Raw genomic sequence first — 21,294 nt, 5'->3', positions numbered from 1 at the left:
TATGGGCCCTTTATACTTAGAAAATTGAAAATTTGGTTAAGTTTTGTGTTTTGGTCCACTTTACCCCTAAAGTATCATAGATATTGCTTTCATACTTGGAACACTCGCAAACTATCATAAGGGTACAGTAAAAGGACAAGTTGCATAACTCTGGTTGTCATTTTTACGTAATTATGGCCCTTTTTTGACTTAGTAACTTTGAATATATGGTTAAATTTTGCATTTCGATCCACTTTACTTCTTAACTATCAAGGCTATTGCTTTCAAACTTCAAATACTTTCATGCTATCATGAGGTTACTGTACCTGGCAAGTTGAATTTTACCTTCACCTTTGAATGACCTTGACTCGAGGTCAAATTATTAAATTTTGCTAAAATTGCCATAACTTCTTTATTTATGAATAGATTTGATTGATACTTTGACAAAACTACTCTTACCTGACATACCACAATAGACTCAACCCAAACCATCCCCCGTGCCCTCCCCCCGAATTCCTCCCCCCTATTTTATTTTTTATTTTTTTTTAAGATCATCTCGCAAATGACCACCACACCCTCACACTATACCCCACCCCCCACCCAATTTTTTTTTTTTAAACAGTTAAAAAACACAAATATTTATTTTTATTATTTTATGTTTGAAATACCGTCCAACCATCGCACCCAAGAATCCCCCCACCCACCCCCAATTTTGTTTGTTTTTTTTTTCCATTTTTTTTCGCATTTTTGGAAAATAATGTAATATATGTCCTCACCCCCACTCTATGCACCCCTCTTCAATGCACCCCTCCCTCCTTTGTGATTGAAAATGAGAGTCCCTTCACCTTTAAAAAGGAAATAGATGAGCGGTCTGCACCCGCAAGGCGGTGCTCTTGTTTTTATTCTGTTTGCTATACTTTTAGTTGCAATTTTATAATCATTGTTTAGTAAACTTATCGGGCACCAGTTTGATAAGGATTCTAAGTTTTTTCCAGGTTTTGGAATAAGTGATATAATACCTTTTATGTTTGAAATACCGTCCAACCATCGCACCCAAGAATCCCCCCACCCACCCCCAATTTTGTTTGTTTTTTTTTCCATTTTTTTTCGCATTTTTGGAAAATAATGTAATAAATGTCCTCACCCCCACTCTATGCACCCCTCTTCAATGCACCCCTCCCTCCTTTGTGATTGAAAATGAGAGTCCCTTCACCTTTAAAAAGAAAATAGATGAGCGGTCTGCACCCGCAAGGCGGTGCTCTTGTTTTTATACGCCCGTCTATGACGGGACGTATTATGGTATACCCCGCGTCCGTCTGTCCGTCCGTCCGTCTGTTAATGTCATACGCTACGTCAAATATCCTTTGACAGATTTTCTTCAAATTTTAACACAATCTTAATATTGATAAACCCTGATCCCCTTTCGTTTTTGACGGAATTCTGAATTGTCGTTCCAGAGTTATGGGACTTTGTTCGTCAAAATTTCGTGATTTCATTGAATGTCCTACTGTAGCTCAAATATCCTTCGATGGATTTTTTTCAAATTTCAACACAATCTTAATATTGATAAACCCTGATCCCCTTTCGTTTTTGACGGAATTCTGAATTGTCGTTCCAGAGTTATGGGACTTTGTTCGTCAAAATTTCGTGATTTCATTGAATGTCCTACTGTAGCTCAAATATCCTTCGATGGATTTTTTTCAAATTTCAACACAATCTTAATATTGATAAACCCTGATCCCCTTTCGTTTTTGACGGAATTCTGAATTGTCGTTCCAGAGTTATGGGACTTTGTTCGTCAAAATTTCGTGATTTCATTGAATGTCCTACTGTAGCTCAAATATCCTTCGATGGATTTTTTTCAAATTTCAACACAATCTTAATATTGATAAACCCTGATCCCCTTTCGTTTTTGACAGAATTCTGAATTGTCGTTCCAGAGTTATGGGACTTTGTTCGTCAAAATTTCGTTATTTCATTGAATGTCCTACCGTAGCTCAAATATCCTTCGATGGATTTTTTTCAAATTTCAACACAATCTTAATATTGATAAACCCTGATCCCCTTTCGTTTTTGACGGAATTCTGAATTGTTGTTCCACAGTTATGGGACTTTGTTGAATGTCAAGGAGACGGCGCTCCATGCTCATGTACTTATAAAATAAACCATGTATTCAAATACAAATAAACTGAAGTAAAAAAATGATTCAAAGGGTTATTTATTACCTTACTACTTCATTGGCGAACGACGGGCGTATCATGCGCTCATGGCGCAGCTCTTTTTATTCTGTTTGCTATACTTTTAGTTGCAATTTTATAATCATTGTTTAGTAAACTTATCGGGCACCAGTTTGATAAGGATTCTAAGTTTTTTCCAGGTTTTGGAATAAGTGATATAATACCTTGTTTTTGTAGCGTAGTTAAGTTTTCGTTGTTAAATGAATAGTTAAGTGAATTAATTAGATGTGTTTTTATATCATTCCAGAATATTTGATAAAATTCGATTGTGATGCCATCAGATCCTGGGCTTTTGTTATTTTGCATTTCTTTTAGGGCTAATCCACATTCATATTCATTAAGCAATCCGTCGCACAGTTGTTTTTCCTCCTGGTTTAAAGCGTGATGTGTATTTTTAAAAAGGGTGTTATTTTCAACATTTTTTCGTTTATAGAGGGTTTCGAAAAATAAACGTTGTTCTTCTAGTATTTGAGTTCTGTTTGTTATATCTTTGCCATTGACTACTAATTTGTGTACAGTTTTTTGTTCACTTCTACGTTTTTCAATGTTTGCGAAATATTTTGTGTTTTTTTCATTGTGTTCAACTAGCTGAGCACGCGCTCTTAGTATTATTCCATTGAGATGTGTATGATAGATTCCATCTAATATTTGTTTTTTAATGTTATTTCGTTTTCAATGTCGGTGGTATCATTTGTGTTTGTTTGATGCAATTGTTTTTCAAGGTTTCCATGTTACTGTTCAGGGTTCAATGGAAATTTGTATAAGCAAAAGTTTGCGAGTGGCATAGCATTTTTATGCTCCCCCAAAATTTATATAGTCGCTGCTTCGTCTGTCCGTCCGTCTGTGCACATTTTTTGTCCGGGCTATTTCTCAGCAACTAATGACCGGAATTCAATGAAACTTTATGGGAAGCTTCACTACCAAGAGGAGATGTGCATAACATCAGCGGATTCTGGTCGGATGATTTTTCACAGAGTTATGGCCCTTTGAAATTTTCCATTAACTGTACATATAGTGCAATTCTTGTCCGGGCTATTTTTCAGCAACTAATGACCGGAATTCAATGAAACTTTATGGGAAGCTTCACTACCAAGAGGAAATGAGCATATTATCAGCGGGTTCTGGTCGGATGATTTTTCACAGAGTTATGGCCCTTTGAAATTTTCTATAAAAAAATCATTGTTCCCCCAACTACTGTGCCCTCAAGACGTTTCCTTTTATCTGAATATATAGTGCAATATTGTGACCAAAAAACCTTGGGGAGCATCACCTGTCTCCGACGGTTTCTTGTTATATTTGATTTGCTTACAAATGTAAATAATACAATAATGAATTATAACCAGTCTGGTTCAGTTACAATTCAGTTATTTTGGTTCATTGGAATTTACAGCACTTGGACAGTGTTTGGACACCGTTTTGGGTATGGGACGGGGTACCTTTGGATTGGGAAAAATCGCGGTGCTCTTAAATTGGGAAATGTTGTTTTTGTTTTGCTTACCAATTAGTATATTTACTAAGGTTCAACTTATAAAGCTGGATGATGAATTAAATGTTGAGATTACAAAAAATAATTAAAATTGATTTCTTGGAATGGGGCCGAAAACTTGATCCAAATTTGAAATAAAAAACCGCTGTAGGATAAGGCAATATGGCAGCTTTGCATTTTATACTGATGTAATGTCTATGTGTAAAATCAAAACTTGTCAAAATAGAATGGTGAATTTGCAGTTGCAGAATTTTGTGACAAATTGTACTTGCATTTTACAAGTTAAACTCACATATTGTGAGCATGTGATCTATTTGAAGCCCTCCCTGCTGTTTCTTCTCTTTTTATGCTCCCCCCAAATTTTTGGGGGGGGGAGCATATAGTCGCCGCTTCGTCTGTCTGTGCGTGTGTCCGTCCCTGCACAATTTTTGTCTGGGCTATTTCTCAGCAATTAATGACCAGAATTCAATTAAACTTTATGGGAAGCTTCACTACCAAGAGGAGATGTGCATATTATCAGCCAGTTCTGGTCGGATGATTTTTCATAGAGTTATGGTCCTTTGAAATTTTCCATTAACTGTACATATAGTGCAATTCTTGTCCCCCCAACTACTAGACGTTCCTTTTATCTGAATATATAGTGCAATATTGTGACAAAAAAAAACTTGGGGGAGCATCACCCCTCTTCGACGATTTCTTGTTGTTTTTCTCTTGTAATTGTTCAAAGCATATAAATTCACATCATACACTGTACAGCATAGTGACAATTAATGCAACTGCAACAGATTTTCTTTGAACAGATTTCAAAAAAAGATTAATCAATTTTTTTCTCAAAATATTGTTCAGGAAAGACGAAGAAAGGAGAATTGAGTATAATCCCAAAGAAAATCGTGTTGCTGTCCCCTTGCCTTCACCAGCTGCCTTCTCTACACTTCGGAGTTAAGGACAAGGTCAGAATCTCCCTTATTGAGCATTTCACATTTAACCCTTTAACACTTAGAACGTATTAAACCCTTAACCACTTTGATAAAGACCTTTCTTACTAGATTCAAGTTTTTAAGGCTTCATTTCCAACCCTTAGATACTGATGAGCAGCAAACAGCATAAAACCTGAACAGACTGCGAGTAACTCGCAGGCTGTTATGGTTTTATGCTGTTTGCACATAGCCATTTTCACTTTGCTTCTGAGTGGAAAAGAGTTTAATATGAATACCACAAGCACAATTTAGATTAGTTATGTTTACCTGTGAAAGATTATTTGTTGAATTTCAACCATTCAAAATCAGATATAAATGTGCTTGCAGTAGATCAAAGATCATTTTTCGAACCTTTGCATGATAGGTGGAGTCCAGGACCAATTCAAATTGCTGATGTTCATTTCTAGCCTAAATAATGTAAAATTTTACTTTCTTTTCTTTTTTCAGGAGACAAGATTTCGCCAGAGGTATTTAGATCTTATCATCAACAGTTCGACACGGCACAAGTTTATTACGCGTGCCAAGATTTTCAACTTCCTCCGTAGATATTTTGATCAGCTGGGATTCTTGGAGGTACATAAATAGTTGCTTGTTTCTGTCATCTTAAATGCACTGCAAACAAAGTTTAGTCTAAGGTATGTATTTTTATGTCCCCCACTATAGTAGTGGGGGACATATTGTTTTTGCCCTGTCTGTCTGTCTGTTGGTCTGTTGGTCTGTTTGCGCCAACTTTAACATTTTGCAATAACTTTTGCTATATTGAAGATAACAAATTCATATTTGGCATGCATGTGTATCTCATGAAGCTGCACATTTTGAGTGGTGAAAGGTCAAGGTCATCCTTCAAGGTCAGAGGTCAAATATATGTGGCCAAAATCGCTCATTTTATGAATACTTTTGCAATATTTAAGATAGCAACTTAATATTTGGCATGCATGTGTATCTCATGAAGCTGCATATTTTGAGTGGTGAAAGGTCAAGGTCATCCTTCAAGGTCAGAGGTCAAATATAGGTGGCCCAAATCGCTTATTTTATAAATACTTTTGCAATATTGAAGATAGCAACTTCATATTTGGCATGCATGTGCATCTCATGGAGCTGCACATTTTGAGTGGTGAAAGGTCAAGGTCATCCTTCAAGGTCAGAGGTCAAATATATGTGGCCCAAATCGCTTATTTTATGAATACTTTTGCAATATTGAAGATAGCAACTTGATATTTGGCATGCATGTGTATCTCATGGAGCTGCACATTTTGAATGGTGAAAGGTCAAGGTCATCCTTCACAAGGTCAAGGTCATCCTACAAGGTCAAACATAATATAGGGGGACATTGTGTTTCACAAACACATCTTGTTAGGTTGCTGTCACTGTCAATGTGTAGGTTTGTTGAATAGTGGCATACAATGGTATATGTTGGCAAGCTAACTACATCCACTTTTCTCATTGGATGAACTTCAAACATTTCTTCACCCTGAAATGATAAGACATTTACTTTTGCACAATGATTTATATGTTCCTAACTTGTGTGCACTTATTATGCCCCCCTTCGAAGAAGAGGGGGTATATTGATTTGCACATGTCGGTCGGTCTGTCGGTCTGTCCACCAGGTGGTTTCCGGATGATAACTCAAGAACGCTTGGGCCTAGAATCATGAAACTTCATAGGTACATTGATCATGACTCGCAGATGACCCCTATTGATTTTGAGGTCACTAGGTCAAAGGTCACGGTGACCCGAAATAGTGAAATGGTTTCCGGATGATAACTCAAGAACGCATACACCTAGGATCATGAAACTTCATAGGTAGATTGATCATGACTCGCAGATGACCCCTATTGATTTTGAGGTCACTAGGTCAAAGGTCAAGGTCACGGTGACCCGAAATAGTAAAATGGTTTCCGGATGATAACTCAAGAACGCATACGCCTAGGATCATGAAACTTCATCGTTAGATAGATCATGACTCGCAGATGACCCCTATTGATTTTGAGGTCACTAGGTCAAAGGTCAAGGTCACGGTGACCTGATATAGTAAAATGGTTTTTGGATGATAACTCAAGAATGCATACGCCTAGGATCATGAAACTTCATAGGTAGATCATGACTCGCAGATGACCCCTATTGATTTTCAGGTCACAAGGTTAAAGGTCAAGGTCACGGTGACCCGAAATAGTAAAATGATTTTCGGATGATAACTCAAGAACGCATACTCCTAGGATTATGAAACTTCATAGGTAGATTGATCATGACTGGCAGATGACCCCTATTGATTTTGAGGTCACTAGGTCAAGGTCACGGTGACCCGAAATAGTAAAATGGTTTTCGGATGATAACTCAAGAACGCATATGTCTAGGATCATGAAACTTCATAGGTACATTGATCATGACTCGCAGATGACCCATATTGATTTTCAGGTCACTAGGTCAAAGGTCAAAGTCACGTTGACCCGAAACAGTAAAATGGTTTCTTGATGATAACTCAAGAACGCTTGGGCCTAGGATCATGACACTTCATAGGTGCATTGATCATGACTCGCAGATGACCCCTATTGATTTTCTGGTCACTAGGTCAAAGGTCAAGGTCACAGTGACAAAAAACGTATTCACACAATGGCTACCACTACAACAGACAGCCCATATGGGGGGCATGCATGCTTTACAAACAGCCCTTGTTCATTTTTATGGCAGTAACATTAAGTGTATAATATGTTTGGAGGGAACTTCTGCATTTCTGAAGGGAATCAAATGAAACATGTCATATTTATTCTGAATCAATTGAGTGAGCATGGTGCTTGTGGTTAAAACACCTATGTTTTCTTGGCCTTTATATGATTTTTTAAATCAAATTGACCGTTCTTGACATTGTTTGGGGGATATTTTTAGAACAGCAATTATTGGGAATTTTGTAATTTTTCGCTGATTGGGAAAGTGCTGTATACCGGAACTTTATTCAGAAGGGAAATATCATGAAAGATCCCCATGATTCTTGTTCCGATCGTCTAGTACGTTACAGGTGGAGACGCCCATGATGAACATGATCCCAGGTGGCGCCGTGGCCAAGCCATTCATCACTTACCACAATGACCTCAACATGGACCTCTACATGAGGATAGCTCCCGAGCTCTACCTCAAGGTATGGACCTCTACATGAGGATAGCTCCCGAGCTCTACCTCAAGGTCTTTACCCTTTAGTACTTTAAACCTTTGTATTTAAGCTTGATTTCATGTTAAGCATATGGCTTGTTGAACACCTAACCAGTCCGTTTGCTGCATAGAACCAGTACTTGGCTCTAAGTCAAGATGACCTTCCATTTCTTTTAGTTCTGTTTTCAAGTGGGACCAAATGCAATTGAGCCTTTCTTTGGGAAAATTGGGTTTAATGCATGTGCATAATATGTCATCCCAGATAAGCCTGTGCAGTTCACACAGGTTAATCAGGGACAACACTTTCCGCCTATCCTGGATTTGTGATAAGGAAATGACTTCCTGTAAACTAAAATGCTTTAAGAGCGGAAAGTTTAGTTCCTTATGAACAACACTCTGGAACAACACTTAAGTGCATGCAATAAGCCCGGTTTTCAAAGAGAAAGGCTCAATTGCATTTTAGAAATTATTAGAGTTGATATGCAGGGGTTGTTTTGTGTGTGTGTTTTTAGGACATTTGGGACGAGGCTGAACAGGGGGGGGGGGGGGGGGCATTGATTGATTTTGTGTTTAACTTGGAATCAATTTGAACTTTGGAAGACATTTTGATCTAGTGTCTACAATTTAATTTAAAAATGAAATAACTGTCTTCTGCTTGAACTAATTTATATTTTTGTAAGCATGTTAAAAGTGCAATTTTCCAGAACTTTCTAAATTGATTTATTTTCAGATGTTGGTAATCGGAGGCCTAGACAGGGTATATGAAATAGGGAAACAGTTCCGAAATGAAGGCATTGATCTGACCCACAACCCAGAGTTCACAACAATCGAGTTCTACATGGCATACGCAGACTATAATGATTTGATTGGCTTGACAGAAGCCTTTTTCGCAGGTACACATGGGATTGTGAAAAACTTGTCAAACCATGCTTATCCCATTCCATTATAAAAACAACAAGAGACTTGAAACATCTGCTGCTGGGTGGCGTCAAAGAAAATGATGTCGGCTCAATTAATAAAATATTTTAAATTGGATTATTATGAAATTTGGCAAATATGTTCATGGGCATGATATCCCTGCCAAGTTCCATTTTTGCAATAATTTTTAGATCTAAAAATATAATTTTACAGAAGAGCAAAATAACACAAGTCAAGAATCCACAAATAAATTACTGAATGGTGTATACTAATTGTAAAATCGCTATATCCATTCCATTAACCAGAATATATATCGCGCATTAAGCTTAGGGCTTCTGAACATGGACCAAAGCACCTCTGGTATTCAAAAGACTTTCTGAGTTAACTTCTAATTAAAAAGCGCTTATTTTTCAACTGTGCTCCAAGTTTGAATTTAGTGAGGTAACACATTAACCTACTTTCAAATCTGGGTTCCCTCCCTCCTTAAGTCTGACATCACAACTTAGATATATTTATACCCCCATAAACAAAGTGAGCTTGTAGGTCGGTCAGCCGGTCTGTCTGTCAGTCCGTATTAAGTGTCTGCTCACTAATTCAAGTTGTTTTCATCCGATCTTCACCACACTTGGTCAGAAGTTATATCTACATGATGTGTAGGTCAAGTTCGAACATGGGCCATGCCAGGTCAAAAACTAGGTCACGGGGTCACTTCGTGCGTTTTAAACATTGAGCATGGTGTCTGGTGTTTTTTGTGAAGACAGCATGCAAAATATTCTTTGTCAATGCGGCATGTGGGGGTATTCATCACGTCTGTGACAAAGCTTTAGTTTGGATATAAGCAAACACATTTACCAACATTTAAAAACTGGTTGCCGTCCTTAAGTCTGCAACTGGGATATGTTTCGGATATTAACTTGGTAGAACATTTGAAAGAGGAGACCCACACATTTTTCAAACATTAGTGACGCCGAATAATGTTGATTTCTCTGCTTTTTTAACATTCTGATTCCCACTTTTTTGCCTGTGCAGGTTTGGTGAAGGAGCTCACAGGAGGTTACAAGATAAAGTATCACCCAGAGGGACCGGAAGGTCCGGAGTGGGAGATCGACTTCACTCCACCGTTCAGACGGGTCAGCATGATTGATGAGCTTGAAAAGAAGCTGAATGTCAAGTTTCCAGACCCTGTCAACCTCCAGTCAGAAGGCAAGATTAACCCTTTACCACTTAGATACTTATTTAACCCTTTACCACTTAAATACCTATTTTACCCTTTACCACTTAGTTACGTATTTAACCCTTTACCACTTAGATATGTATTTAACCCTTTACCACTTAGATACGTATTTTACCCTTTACCACTTAGATACCTATTTAACCCTTTACCACTTAGATACGTATTTAACCCTTTACCACTTAGATACCTATTTAACCCTTTACCACTTAGATATGTATTTAGCCCTTTACCTCGTTAGATATGTATTTAACCCTTTACCACTTTGTTACGTATTTAACCCTTTACCACTTAGATACGTGTTTAACACTTTACCACTTAGATACCTATTTTACCCTTTACCACTTAGTTACGTATTTAACCCTTTACCACTTAGATAGCTATTTAACCCTTTACAACTTAGATACGTATTTAACCCTTTACCACTTAGATACGTATTTAACCCTTTACCTCGTTAGATATGTATTTAACCCTTTACCACTTAGATACGTATTTAACCCTTTACCACTTAGATACCTATTTAACCCTTTACCACTTAGATATGTATTAAAACCTTTACCACTTAGATACCTATTTTACCCTTTACCACTTAGTTATGTATTTTACCCTTTACCACTTAGATACGTATTTTACCCTTAACCACTTAGATACCTATTTAACCCTTTACCACTTAGATACCTATTTAACCCTTTACCACTTAGATACGTATTTAACCCTTTACCACTTAGATATGTATTTAACCCTTTACCACTTAGATATGTATTTAACCCTTTACCACTTAGATACATATTTAACCCTTTACCTCTTAGATATGTATTAAAACCTTTACCACTTAGATATGTATTTAACCCTTTACAACTTAGTTATGTATTTAACCCTTTACAACTTGGATACGTTTTTAACCCTTTACCACTTAGATACGTATTTTCATGCATAAGATTAATCCCTTAAAAAGTTGCATTTAATTAAAGACCTTTCATACTAGATTCAAGATTTTAAGGCTTCATCTCCGAACCTTTGATACTGATGAGCAGCAAACAGACTTTGCAGGCTGTTATGGTTTTATGCTGTTTGAACATAGCCATTTTCACTCTGAGTTGGAAAGGGTTAATTATTCAAGTGTATTTATCTGTCTGTTGATAGTTCACCATAATGGTAAAAACATGGTTAAAACTTTTAGATTTTATACATGGTTAACCACCCTTGTTTATTTGTTTGTCTGTTGATACTAAACTACGATGGTAAAAACAGGCTTAGAACTTTTGAGTTTTTTAAAAAGTTAACCACCCTTGTTCATTTCAGTCCTTCTGGTAGGGAGGATAGAGAAGTTTTGTTTTAAAATCTGAGAGCCATTGGCTATTTGATTACTTGTTTCTATATCTGTGACAAGTTTCTCACTGTCTCACATTTGTATTGGCTATTTGATTACTTGTTTCTATATCTGTGACAAGTTTCTCACTGTCTCACATTTGTAATTGAGATATCAGTCAAAGATGCAATGTCAATGGTTAGATTTAAAGTTTTAAGTATTTTGGGTAGTCAAGCAAGCCTGAAGCCATGATAACATTCTGAGACACATTTATCAACCACTGTGTTTATGAATATACTGTTGGTTGTTGAGTATTGTTGCTGATGCACTCCTCCAAACTGTTGTTTTCCAGAGGCCCGCTCATTCTTAGATACCCTGTGTGTCAACAACAATGTGGAGTGTCCGGCCCCTAGAACCTCTGCCAGATTGTTAGACAAGGTTGGTATAAAAAACCTACTGTATGATCTACATCGGTTGTCTGTTTGTTTTAATGCTACAGGAACAAAAACATGGCATTAGACTGACCCTGGACTTTGGCTAGATTGTGGGAAAACACTGTAATCTAAGGGTATAAAGAAAGTCAAAGACAAGTCAAATCCTATCAAAATCACAAAGCATATTAACCATAAAAAGCATTGGTGTGTACACTGGGCCAAACTTGTGTGTATCCGGGCATTGATGGGTTTTTAAAAACTGTGGGGATCCGAACATTGACTTTAAAGATTTTCCATTGTCCATCAACAGATGTCTAAAAAGTAAGCTCACGTCTTTGCAAGCTTCTTGCACATGCATTTTGGACATGTGTAATACAAATTATTGCTGAAATGTTATAAGATATTACTGCATAGACAATAAGCTAGTATTATTTAAAAAAAATAAGGGATAGAAGATTTGAACTTCTCTATTTTCTTAAAACCATGCAATTTCACTTTCTATTTGCACATATATATGTATATGTAGTATGTAGTAAGGTCCAGTCTTATAATGTGTACATGCTGATGAGAGTGTATGATTTGTTACAGTTGGTTGGAGAGTTTATAGAAGAGTACTGTATTAATCCTGCCTTCATCATGGAACATCCCCAGGTCATGAGTCCCTTGGCAAAATGGTGAGGAAACCGGGTAGCTCTCTGACTCATCTCTCCCCCCACTCCCCCACCCCAAACCCAACTGGTGGTCCACTTATTGTTCATTTTGCCTTAATATGAAATTATTATCGTGAAAACATAAAGCATTCATCTTGTTTGTTGATTTCGTCATAAATGGTTGTCTGTCTTAAAGGAAACTTGAGTTCTTTGTGTGCGTTGTTTCCGTAAATTGCTTAAATTTTTCATTTTAGCATTATTTAGTTTAACACCTTCATTTTCTTCTTCAGGCATAGATCGCGTCCCGGTTTAACAGAGAGGTTTGAGTTGTTTGTGTGCAAGAAGGAGATCTGTAATGGCTACACAGAGTTGAACGACCCTGTGATACAGAGGGAACGCTTCCAGCAGCAGGCCAAGGTGAGACCTCACTGACGAGCAAGGAGTGCCCTTGTATACTGCTGGCATATCCCTTCTATGGCTTTGACTTATATTGATGTTGAAAAGGGAAAAATAACAAATAAAAAATGTTTATTGTACTGCTACACTGATAATTTGACTGGTATAACGCTGCCTGATCTATCTTAGTTGAACAGGAAGTTGTTATCCCCACGCTTTTTTAAAAAAAGGTGGGGATATTGTGGTGATCTCCGCCGTCCGTCCGTCCGTCCGTCTGTCCGTCCGTCTGTCCGTCCGTCCTGGCCACTATCTCCTCCTACACTAAAAGCACTAGAACCTTGAAATTTACACACATGGTAGCTATGAGCATATGTGCGACGGTGCACTATTTGGAATTTTGATCTGACCCCTGGGTCAAAAGTTATAGGGGTTGGGGTGGGGCCGCGTCAGAAATTATCACTCATTTTTTTAGGTTATTTTACATTTACTTCTTTATTTCTACACCGATTCACTTCAAATTGATACTGGACCTCACCTATGACAATACGGTCAATCTCAACCATGCATGGCCCCATTCCCAACCCTGGGGCGCCCCGCCCACATAGGCCACACCCACCAAAAATTTCCATTTACTATAATTTTTTCATTTCTACACGGATTCACTTCAAATTGATACTGAACTTTTGTTATGACATTAGGGTCAATCTCAACTATGCATGGCCCCAATCCCAACCCTGGGGCGCCCGCCCACATAGGCCACACCCACCAAAAAAATCCATTTACTATAAAAAAAATTTAGGTTATTTTACATTAACTTCTTCATTTCTACACTGATTCACTTCAAATTGATACTGAACCTCTCTTATGACAAAACGGTCAAACTCAACTATGCATGGCCCCGTTGCCAACCCTGGGGCGCCACGCCCACATAGACCACACCCGCCCAAAATTGCCTTTTACTATAATTTCTTCATTAATACACTGATTCACTTCAAATTGATACTGAACCTCTCTTATGACAATACGGTCAATCTCAACTATGCATGGCCCCATTACCAACCCTGGGGCACCCCGCCCACATAGGCCACACCCTCCCAAAATTGCCTTTTACTATAACTTCTTTATTTTTACACCCATTCACTTCTAATTGATACTGAACTTCTCTTATGACAATACAGTCAATCTCAACTATGCATGGCCCCATGATCAACCCTGGGGCGCCCTTGGGTCAAACATGCGGCGTGGGGATACGCGTCGGCCTCTGCCGCGCCATTTCTAGTTATATTAGTCAACGTAATAAGGTAGGTCATTGTACTCCAAATCAACCGTAAAGTCGTCATTTTTTAGTAAAATATAATCAAATTCAACACAACAAACAATTTAGTAGCAAGATATACATTTTCAACACACACAAAAATACAAACAGTAAAAAACATATTTTACAAATATTTAGCACATGTTACATTATTTACACGCAAATTGTCAAAAATCTCATTCATTCCATCTAAAAAAAGCAGCGTCGTAGCTATTTGTTCATGTTTTTCTTTTAAAATGGGGAGGTAGGGGTATGATTAACAGAAAAAGATGTCACTGCCAGATTGTATAGTAATATATCAGGTGAGACTTATAATAGAATAACTGCACATTCCCTCTGTTGTTTGTTTCACTGATAAACAACAAGAAAATAATGGTGCTATAGTAACTTGGAAGTTGAAAAACAGGTGTCTCTTGTAGTGATGTCTGTTGCTTACTTTCAGATATTAATGTACGAATTTTTAGTTTTCATTTTACCAAATATGTAAATTGTTCAGATAATAAATCTATTCCTAAACAGGATATTTCATTTGTGGTTCGGATGTGGAAGGTCATTAATGTTAACCACTCATAGAACCTTTTTCATTAATATATTATAACAATTTAAAATAAGTTCATACATGCCATACGTCCCGGATTGTCTGGGATTGTCCCGACCGAAAATAAAGAACGTGTCCCGCAGTCCCGGAAATCTGTCAAATGTCCCCGATTTTACAAAATCCATGTATACATGTACCATATCTTAGGCTTAACTGCACCTAAAATCTATGTTCCCACTAATTCGCAGCGTCTCCATGACAATGCCTACCCGAATAGGTGACTACGCTACGTGTCAAAATCTATCAATTAACAGGGGCCCTGTTATCATATCGGTTGTCTCACGTTCGCAGTCAAACCGAAAAGGCGGCATTGTTTAATGTGGTTGTTAATTGGCTTTAGTATACTGCGTTATAATTTCCCTCTGCGTAAGGGCAAAGGAGTTGTTCACACATCTGAAGATTGATGCGGTTGTGAATTACCTGTAGTCATGCGTGAATAACCCCGTGTCAATATCAATCTATAGTTTCAGTGGCTTTGTCATACCACGCTCACTAATCGCGGTCGGTATTGTGTACTCCTGCACGATAAAATCGTGGACAGTTACTTCGAAGACTTTTGATGAAAACATTGATGTTGTCCTCGTGGAAATTGTGAATTTCATGCATAATTCAGTTATATCAAAACATTGATTTTTAAGCGAGATTAAATTCTGAAAACAACACACAAACTGTGTGTATCTTTATTGTCTTTTATTAAGATGATTAAATATTGAAACAATAACTGTAACGTATACTAATTAAACAAAAATCGAATCGCCTATTAGGCGGATATATAATTTGATTTTACGTTGCTAGGCGCACCTGCCACTTACATCATTTCAACAAGATGGCGAACTTAAAAGAAAATAAATTGTGACTCGGCAAACATGGCAAATAAAGATCGAATTAACAATGGAGATGATGCACTTAGAAAAGATCAATGAAATGCCTGTGATAATCAATGATGCATAAAATCGTTTTAGATGCTAACAACATATTTATTAGTAATGTACTTAATTTACGATGTGATAAATATGCGTACCAAAAATGCACATATGTCTATATATATCGCTATATGTATACATGTCCCGGAAAATTGAGCTCAATGTCCTGGAATTGGTCTGAATATTTATGGCTTGAATGAATAAGTTCCTTATAAATTGTGTGTGCTGCACATTCCCTCTGTTGTTTATGTCACTGATTAACAACAAGAAATTAATAGTGCTACAGTAACTTGAAAGTTGAAAAACAGGTATTGCTTGTAGTGATGTCTGTTGCTTACTTTCAAATAACAGATAATTGTTACAAAGACCTTACAAGCTGGCGTATTTTGTTACAAGTTATCCGTCTTTTTTCTCTTTTTTCTCTTTTTTCGTTTGTTGATGCACAAACAGCAAGAAAATAATGGTGCTATAGTAACTTGGAAGTTGAAAAACAGGCGTCTCTTGTAGTGATGTTTGTTGCTTACTTCACATATGCAGGAAACCTTAACATTGTTCTCTGATCATTTATAGAATCAAATGTAAACATGACTTCTTAAAACACTTATGGAGTTTTTTGTATTGCAGGGTAAACATTGTTATATTGTTAACAGAAACCTATAATTTGATTACATTCAAATAAAAGATCATTGTTGCAAAGACCATCCAATCTGGCGTATTTTGTGACAAGTTATCCCACTTTTTCTTTTGTGCTGCACATTCCCTCTGTTGTTTGTTTCAATGATAAACAACAAGAAAATAATGGTGCTATAGTAACTTGGAAGTTGAAAAACAGGTGTCGCTTGTAGTGATGTTTGTTGCTTACTTTCAAATAACAAATCAATGTAACAAAGACCTTCCATGCTGGGGTATTTTGTGACCAGTTATCCTTTTTTAGCTCGACTATTATATATGAAATATATATAGTGGAGCTATCCTACTCACCCCGGCGTCGGCGTTTCCGTTAGCGTTAGCATGCAAATGTTAAAGTTTTCGTACTACCCCAATTATTTTCATTGTCCCTTGACATATTGCTTTCATATTTTGCATACTTGTTAACCAACATGACCCCAACTTATAAACAAGGGCAGACAACTTTATCAAGCATTTTGTCATAATTATGGCCCCTTTTCCACTTAGAATATGCAGCAAATGTTAATGTTTTCGTACTACCCCATTCATTTTCATTGTCCCTTGACATATTGCTTTCATATTTTGCATGCTTGTTAACCAACATGACCCCAACCTATAAGCAAGAGCAGACAACTCTATCAAGCATTGTGTCCTAATTATGGCCCCTTTTCCACTTTGAATATGCAGCAAATGTTAAAGTTTTCATAATACCACATTTATTTTCATTGTCCCTTGACATATTGCTTTCATATTTTGCATACTTGTTTATCAACATCAACCCAACCTATAAACAATAGCAGACAACTCTATCAAGCATTTTGTCATAATTATTGCCCCTTTTATACTTTGAATATGCATATTATTGATAAATCTATGTTAAAGTGTGTGTACTACCCCAAATATTTCCTATATCCTTTGACATATTGCTTTTATGTTGCATACTTGTTTACCAACATGACCCCAACCTATAGACAAGAGCAGACCACTGTATCAAGCATTTTGACATAATTATGGCCCCTTTTACATTTAGATAATTGAACATTTTGCTTAATTTGCCATAACTTCTTTATGATCACTTTTATTATTACTTTGACAAAACAACACTTACCTGAATACCACAATGGATTCCACCCAAACAATACCCCACGCCCCTACCCAGAATCCTTTCCCCCCCCCCCCCCCAACCTCCCCCCCCCCCTCAAAAAAAAAAAATTTTTTTTTTAAACACCATCAAATAAATAACCCCACACCACATTATACCCCCTCTCACCCCCCCCCCCCCCCCAAAAAAAAAAAATAATTTTTTTTTAAGCATCATCTAATATATAATTACCACACCCCATATTATCCCCCCCCCCCCCCCCATTCCCCCCCCCCCTCCAAAAAAAAATTTTCCTTTTATTTTTATTTTTGAAAGATCGTCTAATAAATGACCTCACCCCACATTAACCCCCCCCCCCCCAAAATAAAAACCAGATTATTTTTTGTTTTTTCCTTTTTATACGCCCGTATAAAATACGGGACGTATTATGTGAAACCCCTTATCGGGCGGCGGGCGGAAGGCATCACTTTGTCCGGACTCTAATTCAAATTGTATTCATCCGATCTTCACCAAACTTGGTCAGCAGTTGCATCTAGTTGATATCTAGGCCAAGTTCGAATATGGGTCATGCCGGGTCAAAAACTAGGTCATAGGGTCAATAAGTGCATTTTCAAAGGGGCCACTTTGTCCGGACTCTATTTCAAATTGTATTCATCCGATCTTCACCAAACTTGGTCAGCAGTTGCATCTAGTTGATATCTAGGCCAAGTTCGAATATGGGTCATGCCGGGTCAAAAACTAGGTCATAGGGTCAATAAGTGCATTTTCAAAGGGGCCACTTTGTCCGGACTCTATTTCAAATTGTATTCATCCGATCTTCACCAAACTTGGTCAGCAGTTGCATCTAGTTGATATATAGGCCAAGTTCGAATATGGGTCATGCCGGGTCAAAAACTAGGTCATAGGGTCAATTAGTGCATTTTCAACGGCGCCACTTTGTCCGGACTCTAATTCAAATTGTATTCATCCGATCTTCACCAAATTTGGTCAGAAGTTGTGTCTAGATGATATGTAGGTCAAGTTCAAATATGGGTCATGCAGTGTCAAAAACTAGGTCACGAGGTTACTTAGTGCATTTCAAGCATTTAGCATGGTGTCCGCTCTCTAATTGAAGTAGTTTTCATCTGATCTTCACCTAATTTGGTCAGAAGTTGTGTCTAGATGATATGTAGGTCAAGTTCGAACATGGGTCATGCCGGGTCAAAAACGAGGTCACATAGTGCATTTCAAGCATTAAGCATGTTGTCCGCTCTTTAATTGAAGTAGTTTTCATCTGATCTTCACCAAATTTAGTCAGATGTTACATCTAAGTGATATCTAGGTCAAGTTCAAATATGGGTCATGCCGGGTCAATAACTAGGTCTTGAGGACACTTTCAAGCATTGAGCATGGTGTCCAAAACCTTCGAACGGGCGTATCTTGTGACAGTTTGGCACTCTTGTTTTATTTTTGAAAGATTGTCTAATAAATTATTGAATATGAACAATTTCCCCATGATGGCTTATGTTATACTGTCAAGCACTCGAATAGTTGGGCGCGCTGTCCTCTGACAGCTCTTGTTTCTTTTGTTGATGCACATTCCCTCTGTTGTTTGTGTTTTTGACAAGCAGCAAGAAAAATAATGGTGCTATAGTAACTTGGAAGTTGAAAAACAGGTTTTGCTTGTAGTGATGTCTGTTGCTTACTTTCATATATAAAGGAAACCTTGAAATTGTTCTCTGATCATTTATAGAATCAAATGTAAAAATGTCTACTTCTTAAACGACTCCCGGAGTTCTAAGCATTGCAGAGTGAACATTGATATATTTTCAACATTAACCTATAATTCGCTGTGAATACCAATTTCATTCTGTGTTCACTTCAATACACCAAGGAGTATAAAAGGGAACTGGAGAGGGAAATCAGACAATGTGCTAAAGCCACACACTGCGCCAAGTGTAAACGGACCATTATCAATATAAGGCTATAAACCCATGCCTTTACCTTTATTCTGTAGGACAAGGCGGCCGGTGATGATGAGGCTATGTTTGTGGACGAGACTTTCTGCACGTCCCTGGAGTATGGACTGCCCCCCACTGCCGGGTGTGGGATTGGCCTGGACAGACTTACCATGTTCCTCACCGACTCCAACAACATCAAGGTATTACGCTCATGACATAGACATAGCTAACCTTGACTCTTTACTACTCAGATATGCACTTTGACCAAAATGTCCTTTAGAAAATCATATTTACCTTTTTAAAGTATTAAAGAGTTTATTTCTAACCCTTGGGTACTGATAAGCAGCAAACAGCATCAAACCTGAACAGACTGCGAGTTACCCGCAGGTTGATCTGATTATGCTGGTTTTATATAGCCGTTTGTACTTTTCTTCCAAGCAGGAAAGTGTTAAATGTTTGTTCTCTTGGTTGAATAATTTTAGTACACTTTTCCACCTGAAATAACTTGCACATAAAATCTCCATATATTCCCTTTTTAGCTCATCTATTTAAAAAAAAAAAAAATTGAGCTATTGTCATCACCTTGGCGTCGGCATCCGGTTAAGTTTTGTGTTTAGGTCCTCTTTTCTCAGAAAGTATCAGCGCTATTGCATTCAAACTTGGTACACTTACTTACTATCATGAGGGGACTGGGCAGGCAAAGTTAGATAACTCTGGCGTGCATTTTGACAGAATTATGTGCCCTTTTTTTACTTAAAAAATTGAAAATTTGGTTTAAGTTTTGTGTTTAGGTCCATTTTGTTCCTTAAGTATCAAAGCTATTGCTTTCATACTTGCAACACTTACTAACTATCATAAGGGGACTGTGCAGGCAAAGTTATGTAACTCTGACTGGCATTTGGACGGAATTATGAGCCCTTTTTATAAGTTTTGTGTTTAGGTCTACTTTATTATGCCCCCCTTCGAAGAAGAGGGGGTATATTGCTTTGCTCATGTCGGTCGGTCTGTCCGTCCACCCAGTGGTTGTCATACGATAACTCAAGAACGCTTGGGCCTAGGATCATGAAACTTCATAGGTACATTGATCATGACTCGCAGATGACCCCTATTGATTTTGAGGTCACTAGGTCAAAGTTCAGGGTCACGGTGGCTCGATATAGTAAAGTGGTTTTTTGAATGATAATTCAAGAATGCATACGCGGCCAACAGGGCACACTCTGAACAATATTACTGAAGCAACTGGTCTGTAATCCTAAATCTATAATTATCAGTCCAATGAAACATCATCCTTTTAGTAAAATACAGTGGATCAGTAAAAATATTATCAGAATATGAGATTTTTTGTATATTTAGTATATTAAATAATGTGTTAATGTTTAATTTTGTTGATTAATATAAATATAAGCAGGACAGGGGAGGTAATACACTACAGGGGAAACAAATGCAATAAGTTAAAATTTATTGTTACAGATTTGCCTCCCTTGTAATATATTCAAAATTGATTTTGAGGTCACAAGGTCAAGGTCACGGTGACCCGAAATAGTAAAATGATTTTCGGATGATAACTCAAGAACGCTTTTGCCTAGGATCATGACTCTTCATAGGTACATTGATCGTGACTCACAGATGACCCCTATTGATTTTCAGGTCACTAGGTCAAAGGTCAAGGTCACAGTAACAAAAAACGTATCACACAATGGCTGCCACTACAACGGACAGCCCATATGGGGGGCATGCATGTTTTACAAACAGCCCTTTTTTTTTAAACATGGTAAAAAACACATTTTTTTTTATTAAAAAAAAATTAAATACCGACCAACCACCCAAGAATACCCCCTCCCCCCCCCCTCCCCCATTTGTTTTTAACCAGGTTTTCCGAAGGAAAAAAACTGGTTATTAGATTGGCGATGTCTGAGGGCTGGCGGGCGGTACAAGCTTGTCCAGGCCATAACTTTGTTGTTCAATGTCAGATTTTAAAATCATTTG

General features: G+C 37.6%; 1 protein-coding gene across 2 annotated transcripts in view; it reads left to right on the top strand.

The window, feature by feature from the left end:
- Positions 1–21,294, top strand: part of LOC127846564 (lysine--tRNA ligase-like) — a 55,219-nt gene that overhangs the window by 26,506 nt on the left and 7,419 nt on the right. For both annotated transcript variants that reach the window (XM_052377950.1, XM_052377949.1), the window contains exons 6-14: positions 4,549–4,652; positions 5,127–5,252; positions 7,693–7,812; positions 8,554–8,716; positions 9,771–9,944; positions 11,634–11,719; positions 12,304–12,389; positions 12,656–12,782; positions 19,365–19,508. In XM_052377950.1, the coding sequence (XP_052233910.1) occupies positions 4,549–4,652; positions 5,127–5,252; positions 7,693–7,812; positions 8,554–8,716; positions 9,771–9,944; positions 11,634–11,719; positions 12,304–12,389; positions 12,656–12,782; positions 19,365–19,508 (1,130 nt within the window). The remainder of the gene's footprint in view (positions 1–4,548; positions 4,653–5,126; positions 5,253–7,692; positions 7,813–8,553; positions 8,717–9,770; positions 9,945–11,633; positions 11,720–12,303; positions 12,390–12,655; positions 12,783–19,364; positions 19,509–21,294) is intronic.

Source organism: Dreissena polymorpha, chromosome 9, assembly GCF_020536995.1.
Source record: "Dreissena polymorpha isolate Duluth1 chromosome 9, UMN_Dpol_1.0, whole genome shotgun sequence".
In the NCBI taxonomy this organism is placed as follows: domain Eukaryota; kingdom Metazoa; phylum Mollusca; class Bivalvia; order Myida; family Dreissenidae; genus Dreissena; species Dreissena polymorpha.
This window is presented reverse-complemented; position numbering and strand designations above follow the sequence as displayed.